The sequence below is a fragment of the Lepidothrix coronata genome, unplaced genomic scaffold (genome assembly GCF_001604755.1).
Source record: "Lepidothrix coronata isolate B3197 unplaced genomic scaffold, Lepidothrix_coronata-1.0 Scaffold755, whole genome shotgun sequence".
NCBI classification, from domain to species: Eukaryota; Metazoa; Chordata; class Aves; order Passeriformes; family Pipridae; genus Lepidothrix; species Lepidothrix coronata.
Window position 1 is genome coordinate 10,248 of NW_016690935.1, and position 985 is coordinate 11,232.

General features: G+C 48.0%; 1 protein-coding gene across 1 annotated transcript; it reads left to right on the top strand.

Annotated features, from left to right (window-relative positions):
- Positions 1-198: 198 nt before the first annotated feature.
- LOC108510379 (olfactory receptor 14J1-like) lies at positions 199-973 on the top strand (the record flags this gene model as incomplete). The annotated part of the gene is made up of 1 exon (XM_017840060.1): positions 199-973. A coding segment is annotated over one exon (663 nt), but the record flags the coding sequence as incomplete, so codon positions are not given.
- Between the last annotated feature and the right edge of the window lie 12 nt (positions 974-985).

The window sequence follows — 985 nt, forward strand, 5'->3', positions numbered from 1 at the left end:
CCTGTTATTAATATGCATAGATAGATGTTGTAATCACTTGAATATGCATTTAATCACATCTGAAGATTGTATAAAAATGCTGATTTTGTGTGAACCCTTTGAGCAAGTTTGTCCAGCGCGAGCTGGCTTGCTCCCAACGTTGAATAAACAAATACCTTACTGCTTAAAGATAAAAAAAGTCTCTGAGCAGTTACTTAGACCGATTTTTCGGATTCACCCTACGTTGCCATCTGCAAACCCCTGCACTACGGGACCCTCCTGGGCAGCAGAGCTTGTGCCCACACGGCAGCAGCTGCCTTGGCCACTGAGTTTCTCAATTCTCTGCTGCACACAGCCAGTACATTTTCCCTGCCCCTGTGCCGGGGCAATGCCCTGGGCCAGTTCTTCTGTGAAATCCCACACATCCTCAAGCTCTCCTGCTCACACTCAGGCTACCTCAGGGAACTTGGGCTCATTGGGGTTACTGTCTGTTTAGCGTTTGGTTGTTTCATTTTCACTGTTTTCTCCTATGTGCAGATCTTCACGGCTGTGCTGAGGATCCCCTCTCAGCAGGGACGGCACAAAGCCTTTTCCACGTACCTCCCTCACCTGGCCATGGTCTCCCTGTACCTCAGAACTGCCACATTTTCCGACCTGAAGCCCCCCTCCATCTCCTCCCCATCCCTGGACTTGGTGGTGGCAGTTCTGTACTCAGTGGTGCCTCCAGCACTGAACCCCCTCATCTACAGCCTCAGGAACCAGGAGCTCAAGGATGCCTTGAGGAAAATGATGACTGGATACTTTTCAAGAGCAATAACCTGCCTTTTTTCTTCTGCCCAACACTCATTGTGTAACCCTTTACTGGCCCAGCCTGCTTTCTAAAGCTTTTGACAGTGGTGGGGGGGGCTGTTTCCTACATTTTTTCCTCTTTTAATGTTGTTAACACAGAAATTTATTCTCTATCTCATACCTAATTCACTCTCTAACTCTTTGTTTTGACCCACAA